Source organism: Halyomorpha halys, unplaced genomic scaffold, assembly GCF_000696795.3.
Source record: "Halyomorpha halys isolate HHAL.00 unplaced genomic scaffold, Hhal_1.1 Scaffold165.1, whole genome shotgun sequence".
Lineage (NCBI taxonomy): Eukaryota > Metazoa > Arthropoda > Insecta > Hemiptera > Pentatomidae > Halyomorpha > Halyomorpha halys.
In genome coordinates this window covers 1,290,260-1,301,779 of record NW_027111427.1, presented here as the reverse complement: position 1 = coordinate 1,301,779, position 11,520 = coordinate 1,290,260, and the positions used below count along the sequence as shown (strand labels likewise).

Below are 11,520 nucleotides of genomic sequence, written 5' to 3'. Positions count from 1 at the left end.
TTATTAGAATAATGTAGTTCTTTATGTTTTCTTTTCATTCATTTTTTATTTAGAATTTAGCCAGCTGATTCCAGTTGTACTTTATAAGATGTTTGTCATGTTTCAAATATTAAATTTATTTCAGTTAGTTATTCATATAAATCTTTAAATCAGTTTTTAAAAACTTTGGAGCATTGATATAATATTAAATATTAGAAGTAAAAACTTACCAATGCAATTTCTGCTATTATTCACAATAGTGAGAGCTGACTAATACTCTAACTCACTAATAGATTCAGGTTCCATGGACTATTAATTAGGGTGTTTCAAAATGAGGTAAAACTGCCTATTACCTTATCTTTATATCTCATTTGAGAAAAACAAAATTTTCTCTATCATTCTTAAATTTATGTTACGCCTAGTCTACTTTTTGGGTCAATTTTACATTCTTATATACTTTTAGATTTCATAATTAAATTATTAATATTGATTTTTGCTATTTCTCATTAACTATCATTGCACTATTTCAAAGTACCAAATATTTAAGAATCTATTCTTTATTAATAATGAAGGTTAAATTGGAAAATTTTGTCATTAGTCATTTCTATGTGTTTTAAAAATTATTGAAGACATAACTTTTAGAAAGATAGATTTTTGCTTGAAAAAAATTTTATCACTTGTTTTTACATAGCAAATTGTTTATTTTACTTTGTAATGTAGTTTTCAGAAATTGTAAATTGAGTTTCTCTGCCTAAAATAGGAATTTTAAATCATTAAATTAAATTTTTCCAGGATTCATATCGTGACACTAACTCCGAAACCTCCAAACTACATTGTATACACATATATTTTAGACTATAGTTTTGAGATTTTGATGTTAACTTTGTGATATGTTTGTTACTTAACATCTTCATTCACTCATCTCTTTAATTTTTTATTTTTTAAATATGTTTAAGTAAGTTTTGTTATTTTCATCATCTAATCTGGAATACTGCATTTTATTTTCCATAGATGTCATTGGTAGTTGAAAAATATTTATTCTTAAAAATTTTTAGTTCGATTAATGAAGAAGTCAAAATTATAAATATAAAAGTTAAAGATTTATTTATATGTATTCCCTTAATACATTAAAGGCACGGCACTGCTTTATTATTTTCTTTTTATATCTTCTTTACTATAATTATGATTAACATAATTAAAATTTCTCTAGGTCACCTATTCTAAATGCACTAGCGAGGCATAGAAAATCATTATTTGGTCGAGGTTTTTACGGAGATTTAGATGGTGGAAACATTCGAACTGCTATGTACCTTGAAGTTATTATGAAGACTTGTTTATATTTCATCCGTAGTTTTTATCATCTAGAGCAACATAATATAACGCAGAAAGATATTGAAGGCAACAAAAAAGTAAGTTTTCGGTTTTTAAAAGTATCTTTTAAGGATATGTTTCAATTTTTTTTTTTTTAATATCTAACTAAAAAATCACATCTTAGATTGATTTTTTGCATATTTGTTAGGTAATGCTTTCAAATATAAAACTATATTTTATAAATCTAAATTTCATTTCTAAATTGTTTTCAGTTTTATAATTTTTAAAGTTTAGATTTTTAATGCTAAATATCATTGTAAATTATATTTAACTAAGTATATAATATAAATTATACATTAAGTTATTTACAAAAATTTATCATATTTCATTTTTAGGTTCAAATTTGTGCAACTGATATCTTAAGATTGGTATGCAGTGAAATGATAACTTTTGTGAAAGCAAATGGCAGGAGTTTATCATATTATCTTGCAGATATGTTTACACGATTGAAATTGTATAAAATTGTTCTACATTGCGTGCTTACCAGTTTGACACCTGTGAGAACAGAAAGTGGGCAACTCTCTCATCAAGTTCTTAAATTTAATGACGGTTTTGATGTTAATTGTCAAAGGCTTCCAATGCATTCTGAGACTCTTCAAATACAATTAATGAGGTATCATAGCATCAGCTTATATTTATTGAGTTTAGTAATCTATAAATTATATCAATGTAATAATTGACTTAATTTAATCATATTTTTTTTATAAAAAAAAATTTTAAACTCTGGTGGCTGTGTATGTTGGAGCAACATTCAACAATGCTCAATCCAGAAGGTTAATTTTATCTTGTGGCTGGCTCATTAAATTATTCTCAATATATAATGTAAGGGTATGTAATTAGTAGGTAGCTATGGGATTTTTTCCAAACAACTTTTCAAGTAGTGTAAACATAAAGGTTGAATAAACATTAAATTAGATGCCTCAATATCAATTACAATCGAAATCAAAAACTTTATTAGTAACTTTTTACTTTGTTTCTGAACTATTCCATTTTTTGGGATCAGTGCATGGTCATTCAGAAATATCATTTTTAGTATTTTCCATTTACTATTAGTCTCTGCTGGGAACCAACCTGTACTTCTATTTTCACTTAAGTTATGCATTTAGCCTCTCAGTAACTCCTGTACTTCTAGCTCTGCTCTCAACCCTACCTGCACCCATTTTATTTCCCCCCTATTTTTTAAATTCAATACCCCTAGGATTTTCTGCTTCTTTTCTCATAATTAAAATATTTGTTGGCTCAAAACTTTGCTTTGGAAATTTTACATCTTTATCTCTTGGAGCTGTAGTTAATAAAGCTATAAAGAGAAATTCCATATATGCGCTTCTAACATAAAATATATTCTCTCACGATTCATTTCTTTCGTCAAGGTTTGGGCCTTCAGATGTTGGATTTATGGTGAGTAAATTGCAGATATACCTATCGTATTCACCTTATTATAAATCAGTTTACATTTGCCTTGATTATCACAGGTACCCCACACCTTACCAATATTCTATTTTGTTAAAATAATTGTATAAATCCTCCGTCCATATCAGTTGGCCCAATACATAACACTAGTTTATAGAAAATAAGTCATAAAATTTTTTACAAATTTTAATTTTTTTTTTTTCTATCACTGGTAGATTCCTTTTGTCATTATTGATTTTGGAAAGGGAAATAAGCTTCCATCGAACTGAAACTTCAACTGGTGATAGAAGCGCTGATTCTCTTTCTGATTTTCGCTATATTAATGGAAGGTTGATCCCGGAACAGCCCATGTTCTTGGCTATTGTAAGAAAAATATATTCATCTTCCGACGACAGTTTGTGTTTTTATGTTTTGATTTATTAATCTGTGGTTATAATTTATTTATAGGTTTCCAGAGCATTGGAAATGCAACCCTATTCTAGGCACACTCATTCGTTCTGGACTTCATTTGTTGCTTCATCTTTGCCTTGTCTAGGAAATGCATTGACCAAAGTTGTAACAACTGTACTTAAGCAGATATGTAGCAATGTAGAAGAACTTTCTCAATGTTATGCTGGAAAAAGTAGTATTTGGTAAGTGAACATTGATTGTCAAGGATGTCTTAAGCTTTTTTGTTTTATTTAGGAAAAAATTATCTACAAATTTTTATTATCTTTGTATTCATGTTTTATTTACTTTGTAATGAATACTAAATTAAGTTTGGCTGATTTTGTATCGTACCAGCATAATCAAGTCTATCCAGTTACTGGGTATCTCTTACCATTTCTTACTCAACCATTATGTCCAGTAAAAGTGACTGAAAAAAAAACCTGGGATCCATAGTAATCACATCGAGTTCTATTCCGCCTTCAAAATAAAAAAAAAACTAAGTATTAAATTTATACTTAAAAAAAAAAGATATGGAACCAACTTGGTACCTACCTAATTATAGTATATAATCCCTGGAAACTTCAGTAAAATCAGATTAACAGTTTGATGGATTATATGTGAGTACCAATTTGACTAGGGACAGACAAAACCAAATTTTTTCCTTTTATTTTATTATCAACTTGATCCTTTTTGTTTCCTTAATATGGAAGTCAGAGAAGGTTTGTGTTTATCGAGGGATTTCATAAATTTATGTCATCAGAATTGAAAATTTTCTCATTTTAACATTTTCGACATGACATCAAGGAACATATTTGGTAGTGTCTGTCTGTTGTCAAATTTGTACTCACATATAACCCATCAAACTGTTAATCTGATTTTGCTGAAATTTTCACGGATTATGCAGGGATTGTGCAGATAGGTTAGGTACCAAGTTGGTTCCATATATCTTTTTCAAAGTATAAATTTAATACTCTGTTTTGATTTTGAAGGCAGAAAGAAACTCGATGATTACTATTGAGCCCAGGTTTTTTTTTTTTTTCAATCACTTTTACTGGACATAATGGTTGAGCAAGAAAAAAGTAAGACATTCCCAGTAACTGATTAGACTTGATTATGCTAGTATGATATAAAATCAGCCATATTAAAGAATTAATATTAAACAAGAAAGCTACAAAGGTAGAGGACTTGAGGAGTAATTTAGAACTTCAGAAGATTGTTCAGAAAAATAAATGCTTTTCACTTACTCAGTTTTCCATTTCCGTCCCAAATATTATTTTATTGTTACCTCTTTTTTGTATATTAAATAAAACAATTATAATCAATAGTTAATAATTTTCTATTCTCTTTCAGCTTTCCACCCGATTACGGAATAACCCAGGTTGAAGCCATGACTGTCCTGTGTCATTTTTGTCTTCTTGATTCAGCATTTAAAAATCAACCTCTTGTCTCTTTTCCTGGATCTTGTTCTTCTCAGATATTCAACAATCTGACTAACCTTATTATTCCTAGTCCTGTTGTGAGTTTAAGTGTAAGTAAAATCAGTTATTTTGTTCTAATAATGAAGTTACTTGTAATTTTGTGGGCATTGATTGGTTTTGTTGTTAGGAGGAAATATGTCTCAGAAATTACTTTTCATATAATTTAATTATTACCAAACTCTAGATCAGTTTACTGTTCTTACTTATCTGCTCTCTGTTGTGCTGTTTTTGGCATCTTTAAAATCAATGCCTCATAAAACTTTATGCAGAAATACCGTATTTGCCCAAATATGAGTTGACACTCTATTTTAAAAATAATTCTTAGAGAAATAAATTGGGTGCAGGACAATCGACTACTATAATAAGAAATCAATTTATAACTTGAATATACATATCTCAAAAAGAAACCAACATACTTAAGTTAGGTACTGCATGGATCTAGTTGTTCTCAACAGATGGTCTGCTGGGAAGTGCGACAGCACAAGTAAAAAAATTAGTCAAATCAATGAGATTTTTAAAGCAATATTCATTAAATGAATGGAGCCTAATATGTTTGATGACTGCAGTTTTTTAATTAAAGTTTCTTAAAAAAGTTAAAGTAATTATTTTTACAATATGATAAAAATAATTTAGCAGCCTATGTATTATGACAGATCTCACGAATGAGCTTTAGGGACATTTTAAAATCCATAATCAATTTTTTACACCATACAACAAATTAATGAAGTACTTATCAATAAATCAAAATATTTGTCTGTTTTTTAATTTCTTGTATGACTTAGGTATTACTTGTTACTGTTTTCCAGTATTTTTCTTTAATAAAGCATCTTTCCACTTTTGAGAGGGACTACCTGGGATTTTAGACCTTTTAATTTCTGACTTAATTTGCTGCAGATTTTTGTGGGTTGAGAACAACTTGCATAAATAAATCTTGAAATATAATAAGAAAAATTTTAAACTGCAACATAGATTCCTAAATTAAAATTGTAGAATTGAGTTTTTAAATTTTCACTTCTTCGATAAGATTCACCCAAGACATCATCGTGTTGTTTCTGACATTTCATGATTCAACAGGATACATTAATTTCATTTAAAAAAAAAAAACAAAGGCTAATGAGTTGCTTTTATTTAAATTATGATTAACAACTATAATTGAAAGTAATTTTTAATTTGTTTTATTAATTACAGGCTGAAGTGAATGATGAATCATTGATTATGGCCAGGAAATCAGTATTGGGCCATTTGCCCAGAGTGATAGCTAGTTCATCTGTGCTCTGGCAAGCTCTCATTAATCGAAAAGAAGCGTAAGTTTAGTTTTTTTTTCGTTATTTGCTTGGTATCTATAATGATATTTCCGTCTAGTCATAATAAGTTAAGACTGGAATGAAAACTAACTCCCATGTCACATTAAAGTTAACAGTGCGTGTACCCATATTAATAGGTGCTGGGATACTGTGGTATACCTGAGAATGAGAATACTGACCGGTTATCACAGTATGGTTCTAAGAACACTCCTGTGACTCAGGAACCCATGTGTGGTATAAGCCTTAGCTATGCAAATAGAATAAAGGCAACCTATAGCTTCAAAGCTAAACTATGTTGACTAAATAAAACATAGCTACATTCTAAGCTATTCCTGGACGGACCCTGTAACAACCGAAGTGAAACATTGTTTCAATTGGACAGGGGTCACTCTCATAGGGATCTGATCTGGTCACTGTAAACTTAACAACATATGTTCAATCTAAAGCTTATAGGATCCACCTATGTTCAGATTCTGTAAAACTGGGAATAAAACAAAATACCACATTGTCTGTTGGTGTGACCAGTTTGCATGTTTGAGGTTTGCACATCCAGTCTCATTATGGTTTTTAATCTTCTCTAAGGCTACCTCAAGATCTTTGTTGTCTGGTGGTTCTGCACTTCTTTCCCTGATGCAGCCTCTTCTCCTCCCTTTTTCTATCTTCTGGATTGTAGCATACTTATTTGTTTTGAACAATTAATATTGCTCTTATTCCATTATCCTTATACCTGTACTTTCTTTAAGAAATCTATTCTTATTCTTCTTCTTTAATAATAGTCAAATTTTATTTAACAGGGAAGGTGAAAATTGTGAAGTGGGTAGCGGACGTATTGTGAAACAACAAATTTTGGACTTTTTAAGTCCTATTGCTGTTCATCACTCGACCAGCTTTCTTGCGGCTATGGCTGTTGTTTGGAGGGAGAGAAGAGTTCCAATTACACCCAATACTTATACTGTAAGATTTTTTCTCATCATATTGTGATTATATATAAGTTTCTTTAGAGTAAAAAGGTTTTATTTCTATAAATATATTTTTGTATTGAATGAAATGTTATCTATAGATAAAATAAATTAGAAATTATTCCTTTCAATATCAAAGGTAATGTAAATTTCAACACATGTTCCTTGAACCCAGTATCCCATTTTGTTAGAGATGGCCAATACCTAATTTCCATCCTGATGTTCAAGCTTCATTGTTAATTTTGATTAATTAAATATTGCTATTTCTATGTGGTAGAAAGTTGATATTATTCACTTTATTAATTTATATTTTTTCATAATAGGGAGAATAGGACTGCTCTATCAAAATTTTTTTTTTTTTCATTTTTAAAAGTCTCAGGTTTTCATAAAAGCCAATCGCAGGCTGGGCCTGTTTGTGGCCAAGGGAGTTAAATTATCAACTTTTGCTACCTCCTTACTGCAGCAGTGCCAGTTCAAATCCAGGCTGTGAGGTTTTCTTTTATTTTGTGGCAGTCCCACATAATGAAAACGTGACACCCCCCTCCACAATGGTTAGAATAGGTTGTTTACGTTAAGATAATTGTCTGTCTCAAAACACAGATGCCTCGATGTTTTTGGCTGAAATTGAGGTTGGTAGTTGGGGATCCAGTGTTTTGCCACTGTAATCACTGTCTTTTTGTAGGGCTGTAATAAGCCACCTAAAAATTTGTCAGAGTTTTCCTTTATGCTATAAGTGACCTTATGACATCACTCACTTTGCACCTGGTGGGATTCTTTATTGACATATTTTGTAGAAACAGACATTGCGAGACAAGTTTTGTTACTGACTTGGTTGCTCATTTTATTCAGGAGACCCCTACTACCCAGTGTTGCCAGCTTTTGAGAAAAAAATTCACACAGCACGACAGCCCTACACTGTGTGTGTCTATATATATATATATATATATATATATATATATACATACATAAATTATTTTATTTAACAAAATATAAAATTGTTTACAAATTTCATTTTTTTCAAATATTTTTTAGGTTATTCCAAATGCAAGTGATGATCAAAAAGTTCTTGTACAGCTGTTAACTGGTATCAAAGCTATGCCTATCGATTTAATAGTTCAAACTCTTAGTCAAATTGTAAAGCAACCCGCTATGGACCAGGTATTGTGATGATGAGAATTTTTTTTTTTTATATTATTATGAATCAAAGACATGTTTCTACCTAATGATATCTGCTTCAGGAAATTGCTGTTAGTGTAGAAGTGAGTGCATTAGAATTATTTGTCAACTATACTCAGTTTGTGGCAGCAGGAAGCTTATGTGACAGTTGGCCAAGCTTCCTCCAGTTGCTAAAGGAATCACCTAGTCTTAGCCCTCCGGCACAATTCCTGTTACTTGGTGCTCTGAGTCAGTTTGTCGAGAAATGTCCAACTTTCACTGATAAAAAGGATCTTAAAGATATCCAAGATATAACAGTAAAAGTTAGTAAATCATCTAATTTTGCACATTTTCTGATTGCTGCTTATTTGTACTAATTTTTGATTTTTTTCTTCTTTTTTTTTTTTTTTGTAGATGGTTGAATCATGTATAACTGTTGCCGGTGCTTGCTTAGAGCAAACAACTTGGCTTAGGAGAAACTTAGCTGTCCGTGAAGAGGAACCTCCTGTTACCCCAGATAGAGAAGACAAATGTAAGTATGGAGGTTTTTTTTTCATTGTAATGTTTTTCTTTAAACTATTTTATTTTATTTTTTTAAATTAAGTATTGATGATGTGCATTAGAAGTGTTGTCTCATCATTATATTTTCATTAAGCTAACCTGAAAGTTAAGTTAAATGTTGTTTGTATTTTGCAAAAACATAGAAAAAAAAAACTTTAGAGATACAATTTAATATTTTTATTTTTTATTATAATATTGTTAGTAAAAATTTAAGGACGATAAAAGGTACATTTCTAACTTAAGTTTTCTGTCAGATTAATCTTGCAAATTCAATGGAATTTATGATATGTAACTTAGGATATTATTATTTATTTTTTTTTTTGCTTCCTCACAACTGAAGGTAGGGATAAGTTTTGTATTCATCCAGGAAAAGAAATAAACTTTATGTCCACAGAATGAATAGATTTTACTTGCATTTTACGTTTTAAAGTCCGTCTCTGACTGTCGGCCTGTAGTCTAATTTTATGTTTGTGCATAATCGATCAAACTATTAGTCCGATTTTTATGACATTTTCATAGATTGTCATTCAGGTTGATAGCTCGTTGGTCTTATATCAGTTTTAGTAGATTCGATCCTCTATGTTTGCTTATTCATGCATAAGCATATTTTTCTCAGAACACAAGTATTTCGAAAATGACTTTTTTTATTTGGTTCTTTTTTAGAAGGAATTTGTGGGTTAGTGTTGTCAAATTCTAGTATAAATTTCAAAAATAATAAAATTTTACATAAAAATCTGAAATGTAGATAAGTATATACCTACCTATCTGACAGAAATTGTTAGGAAGGTTTGTATATCTTATCATTTTTATTTTTAGGAATAATTTCCATTTGAGTGGGAATTATTGTAATTGACTTTTTTTTGTTCTTAATCCCTTTTTTTTTTTTTTTTTTTATGAATCTTCCATATTCTTGGTCCTTCTTTATAGTGACGACTTTATCTGTTACAACAGTTCCAAAGTATTCTATTCTATCTATCTGCTTTGCATAATTAATTTTACTTCCTTAGCTACCGAATGTAGGAGAAATATTATGATATATTCAATTTTTTTTTCTTCTCGAGATCTAATTGAGTTTACATGTTTTATGTAAAGAGAAGAAAAATGTATCTTATTTCCCTTTTTTCTTCTTATGTTATTCATAAAATTCTTTAATATTCTGTGTTTATCTATTGTTTAGTGTTGGTAATAATGTGAACTGTTTATTTTTTTTTTTAAACAAACAAAATCAAAGGTACTCAAGTGGAAGATTTTTCAAAAATTCGTCATTTAAGTCCTGTCAGACTATTTTAATGAAGATAAGACTTAAGAGATAATATGCAATCATATTAAATACCATTTAGTTGTGCATTGACATGCTGAGTTTAATCAGATGGTTACAGCGATTTACAAGAAAATTGAAAAAAATATGATAAATCGATTCTATAAAGTAACATTTCCGGTCGGTTGATTTTATTGAAAAAGTTTCTTTCATAATTCAGGTATAACCTGCCTTAGCTATTTAATTTCAGTTGCGTATTTTGGTTTTTTTAGCTAGGCTGTTCACACGCAGATGGATAGACAAACACACACACAGAACATTTGTGACACTTGGTTATTTGGACTCGGGAGACCTCAGAATGTGTATTTCTGTGGTTTACCCGAATTTGAAATTTCACTCTATCGCATAACAAAAATATTCCATAGTAGGTGAAAGTAAAAAATTATCAAAATTAGAACATAACTAGCAAAAATACATATTGAATAAATATTTTGAATTTTGAATTTATAATAAAAATCTTTAATGATACCCATCTTATTTAACTTTTTACTTCCTCTCTTTCCTCCCCCTAAAAATAAAATATATAATTAATAAAATTGAAATAGATGATGATAGAGCTAAGAGATTGTTGAGGAAGCATTAAATATTACCTAGAACAATGTTTTTTTATATCATACAAATATTAGTATACAGTAATTTTGAATTGTGTATTCAAATGTTAATTTTACTTCTCGTTCTTAAAAATTTTATAATTAATTTTTCCATTAGTAAAAATTGGCCAATTTTTTTTTTTCTATAATTTTGCATATACTACATATTTTTATTGAGTTCAATTTTATCGCATGTTCTTATTTGCTTTATCGTATCATGAGATAGTGTACTCCTTACTGTTAAGAGTACCTTTTTTTAAAGCAGTATATCCATTTAAATATTAATTGCATGAATTTGCTTTTCATAGTTTATTAAATGTCCTAGTAAAAGTATAATATGTTGCATGTGAATGCAAAAATTGATTGTGTACATGGTGACCTGCATTTTTACTTAGTAAATTGATCTACTATCCAGTATTCAAAGTATTCAAAGTATTTTGATTTCACTTTTGAGTATAAACTTATAATTGATAAAAATTAATCTTCTAAAATGTAATTCCTGGATACTAAATTCTGTTTTCATGATTTTAAATATTAGTATTTATAAAATTCAATTTTTCAAACATGTTTGTTAGTTCTCATATTTAAAAATCACTATTAGTATTTGATTATTATTAGGAATAAATTTTTGGTTTCTATGTTGATTTCAAAGAATTCAATTTGATACTTTCTCATATATATCAAATTTAAAAAAGAAAAAATAGAAATTGGGATTTTTTAACCTGTTGATAGAAGAATTCTGAGATTTCTGAAAGTCAATGAAAAAAATTGTAATCATAGAACTTGAATTACAATCAGAATGTGAGCTCTTCTCGCTGCTAAATGGTTTCTCAGGTTGTTGAATTTGAATCTGATGTCACATTTTAAAATTCCTAAATTTTCAAAGGGACTTACTTTTAACTTGAAAATGAAAAAAAAAATTGCTGACAGTTCGATTACTTATTAGTATTCTTTAATTATTTATAG

General features: G+C 29.1%; 1 protein-coding gene across 2 annotated transcripts in view; it reads left to right on the top strand.

Moving 5' to 3' along the window:
* LOC106678875 (protein dopey-1 homolog) overlaps positions 1-11,520 on the top strand; it is a 46,364-nt gene that overhangs the window by 19,090 nt on the left and 15,754 nt on the right. For both annotated transcript variants that reach the window (XM_024360664.2, XM_067049418.1), the window contains exons 15-24: positions 1,190-1,388; positions 1,686-1,963; positions 2,976-3,123; positions 3,208-3,392; positions 4,540-4,717; positions 5,856-5,971; positions 6,766-6,925; positions 7,963-8,088; positions 8,169-8,408; positions 8,500-8,617. In XM_024360664.2, the coding sequence (XP_024216432.1) occupies positions 1,190-1,388; positions 1,686-1,963; positions 2,976-3,123; positions 3,208-3,392; positions 4,540-4,717; positions 5,856-5,971; positions 6,766-6,925; positions 7,963-8,088; positions 8,169-8,408; positions 8,500-8,617 (1,748 nt within the window). The remainder of the gene's footprint in view (positions 1-1,189; positions 1,389-1,685; positions 1,964-2,975; positions 3,124-3,207; positions 3,393-4,539; positions 4,718-5,855; positions 5,972-6,765; positions 6,926-7,962; positions 8,089-8,168; positions 8,409-8,499; positions 8,618-11,520) is intronic.